The sequence below is a fragment of the Mus caroli genome, unplaced genomic scaffold (assembly GCF_978045245.1).
Source record: "Mus caroli unplaced genomic scaffold, Mus_caroli_1 scaffold_7, whole genome shotgun sequence".
Taxonomy (NCBI): domain Eukaryota; kingdom Metazoa; phylum Chordata; class Mammalia; order Rodentia; family Muridae; genus Mus; species Mus caroli.
Window position 1 is genome coordinate 96,791,152 of NW_028227262.1, and position 3,542 is coordinate 96,794,693.

General features: G+C 60.6%; 1 protein-coding gene across 1 annotated transcript; it reads left to right on the forward strand.

The window, feature by feature from the left end:
* The first annotated feature begins 1,346 nt into the window (after positions 1-1,346).
* Positions 1,347-3,226, forward strand: Hoxa13 (homeobox A13). Its single transcript, XM_021165784.2, has 2 exons — positions 1,347-2,262; positions 2,982-3,226. The coding sequence occupies exons 1-2, from the start codon at positions 1,347-1,349 to the stop codon at positions 3,224-3,226; spliced, it is 1,161 nt and encodes a 386-aa protein (XP_021021443.1).
* Positions 3,227-3,542: the final 316 nt, after the last annotated feature.

Below are 3,542 nucleotides of genomic sequence, written 5' to 3' on the forward strand. Positions count from 1 at the left end.
ACACCCGACCAAGCTCCAGGTACAGAGGAACTCATCAGCTGGTTCTCAGGCACCTTGAACCCACTACAGGCTGAGCCCCTATTAGGAGAAAAACCATGAAAGGATCCCAAAGAGCCTTTTTCTCTTTCCCCAAAACGGAATGCAACAGTGGATTTCCAGGTGTCTGAAATGTCCAACTCAGGATCTATGGAGTGACTTGTAGGAAGTCCCAGAACCGTGGCTGGAGTTCCAGCCAGCAGCCCAGCTGGGGCCTGTTCCTCTTAAACCCCTTCAGGAAAAGGCAGCCAGACTCCTGAGACAGGAGCGTGAGTGAATGGTGCTTTCTTCATCTGAAATCCTCTGCGGACCAGAAAGAATAGCTGCTGCATCGGAATGAATAGCGAGCTGTATATACAAGTTGGACAATGTGGCAGTATGCCTTTCTCTCTCTCTCTCTCTCTCTCTCTCTCTCTCTCTCTCTCTCTCTCTCTCTCTCTCTGTGTGTGTGTGTGTGTGCGCGCGCGCGCGCGCGCGCGCGAATATTTGCACTCGCGTGTGTGATGGGGGTAGGAGATACAATTAGTTGTTCTGATCTTCTGAGTCCGTAGGCCTAATTGAAATTGTCCTCTAGAGCCTGAGAACAGGGAAGGGAGCTCCCAAATGCAGCCCAAGCTTCCCAGAGAAATGTCCTGGGACCCTTGCTCCAGACTTCTCCTGGAACCAACAGGAAACAAACGCCCTTGTTCCCCAGGGGTGGGGGGAGTGCAATCTCGGCCAGGCGAAAGCTCCCACATCCTTGGGAGGGTCTAGCTGCAGAAAGATGTATCCATCCCTGGAAAGAAAACAGCCCCAGAGGTCCCTAAAACATGCCAGGACATCCTGGGCCAGTCCAAGGCCAAGGCAAACCCTCATTCCTGGCCACTGGAGAATTTACCTGACTTGTCCCCACGACCTCAGGTCGCACCCCAACCGCAGCCGCTCACGGCCCCTCCCAACCTCCGCGCGAAACCCGGGAAGGAATCGGGGTCCCTGTGTTCCCAGCCCCACCCGCCCTAGTCCCACCCCCACCCCCCGCCTCCTCCGTGGGTGACTGCTGCGCGGCCGCGCGGCGGGAGCTAGAGCTGGCGCAGAGGACCGCGCGGGCGGCGGCGGGGACGGCGGGCCCAGCGAGGAGCCGAGCCGGAGCCTCCCGCTTTGCATACGCCGGGGGCGGGCCGGGGGCGGGCCAATGGGCGGCCGCCTGGCGCGACCCCGCAGGGCGCGACCCGCCCCCCTCGCTCGGGCCCCGGCCCCGCGCGCCGCGCTCTTCACTTCTTGGGGGCTTTTTAAAACAGCGCCACTGGGGTCTTCTCCATGCGGCTCGGGCTATGACAGCCTCCGTGCTCCTCCACCCCCGCTGGATCGAGCCCACCGTCATGTTTCTCTACGACAACGGCGGCGGCCTGGTGGCCGACGAGCTCAACAAGAACATGGAAGGGGCGGCGGCGGCGGCAGCGGCGGCGGCCGCGGCGGCGGCGGCGGGAGCTGGGGGCGGGGGCTTCCCCCACCCGGCTGCCGCGGCCGCGGGGGGCAACTTCTCGGTGGCCGCAGCGGCCGCCGCCGCCGCCGCCGCCGCGGCTAACCAGTGCCGCAACCTGATGGCGCATCCCGCACCCCTGGCGCCGGGCGCCGCGGCCGCGTACAGCAGCGCCCCGGGGGAGGCGCCCCCGTCCGCCGCCGCCGCCGCCGCTGCCGCCGCTGCTGCCGCCGCCGCCGCGGCTGCCGCGTCGTCGTCGGGAGGGCCCGGGCCGGCGGGGCCGGCGGGTGCCGAGGCCGCCAAGCAGTGCAGTCCCTGCTCGGCGGCGGCACAGAGCTCGTCGGGGCCCGCGGCGCTGCCCTACGGCTACTTCGGCAGCGGCTACTACCCGTGCGCCCGCATGGGCCCGCACCCCAACGCCATCAAGTCGTGCGCGCAGCCTGCTTCGGCCGCCGCCGCCTTCGCCGACAAGTACATGGACACCGCCGGCCCCGCGGCCGAGGAGTTCAGCTCCCGCGCCAAGGAGTTTGCTTTCTACCATCAGGGCTACGCAGCCGGGCCTTACCACCACCACCAGCCCGTGCCCGGCTACCTGGATATGCCAGTAGTTCCGGGGCTCGGGGGTCCTGGCGAGTCGCGCCACGAGCCTCTGGGGCTTCCCATGGAAAGCTATCAGCCCTGGGCTCTGCCCAACGGCTGGAACGGCCAAATGTACTGCCCCAAAGAGCAGACGCAGCCTCCCCACCTCTGGAAGTCCACTCTGCCCGGTAAATGGCGCCCCCTTTCCAGCCCGGGTCTTCCAGCTTTTCAGCTTCTCCTCGGCTCGTGCCCCAGGGTCACTCGGGTCCCCCCCCCCGCCCCCCGCATTCTCCCTGGCCTGGCTTGCCTTAGCAATTCTGCACCCCTGGGAGCCTGGCCCCGGCTGGCTGGCGCTGTCCGTCCGCCCTGCCCTAAGTCGAGCCGCCCCCCCCCCCGCCCTCCTTCGGTAAAGGGTAGCTGGGAGGAAGCTTGTGGGTTCCAACTCTGGCAGCCCCTTTCTCTCTGGGTGCCCCACCCTCCCAAGCCCTTGACATTGACTCCAAGATGGGAAATAGACTCGATTTTGAGCTCACCAAATTGTCCCTGATGGTTCTCTGAAAAAAAAGGCTTCGTTGGAGAAGCATAGAATGTTGGGACTTGGGGCAAGCTGAGAGGAGCCGAGCTCTACAGAAGTGTTGTACCCTGTTGAGTGCTAAGGTGTGGACCGCTGTACATGCAGGATGACCCGATTGGGGTGGTCACTGGAACTCTGGGCGATTTCATTTCAATACACAACTAGCCATACCCCTCTACTAACGCTCCAGGCTTTGGCAGAAGGCTAGATTGTACAGCATTCGTGGCAAAGAGCAATCAGGCATTGCAAGGCCGGCAGTTCACATTGAGTTGTCGCCTGTGTTCTGGCTCAGGTCGGCTCCCAGAGTAACTTGCCTTCTTCCTTATCTTACAGACGTCGTCTCCCATCCTTCAGACGCCAGCTCCTATAGGAGGGGGAGAAAGAAGCGCGTGCCTTACACTAAGGTGCAGTTGAAAGAACTCGAACGGGAATACGCTACGAACAAATTCATTACCAAGGACAAACGGAGGAGGATATCAGCCACGACGAACCTCTCTGAGAGGCAGGTCACAATCTGGTTCCAGAACAGGAGGGTCAAAGAGAAAAAAGTCATCAATAAACTCAAGACCACTAGTTAATGGATTAAAAGGTGGAGCAGAGGGCAGCTTGAAGAAACGCTTAAGGATTTGTTTCTTTGCCCAGATAATAATAATGCATAATAATAACTGAAGAATTGGATAGAGAGACGCTGACGTTTGCTCTCCTAAGGGGACTCTCTCTTCAGTGGAATCTACAATTAAAACAAAACCTTAAGAAATGGTAAAGACTGCCAGGTCTCCCGACAACCCCACCAGACCGTTAAGTGACAAACTCTAGAGTCAACTCATCAGCCCCTGAAACACACAATTTCAGATAAATTATGAATTTACTCAAATCTTGTAAGTATTTATGTGA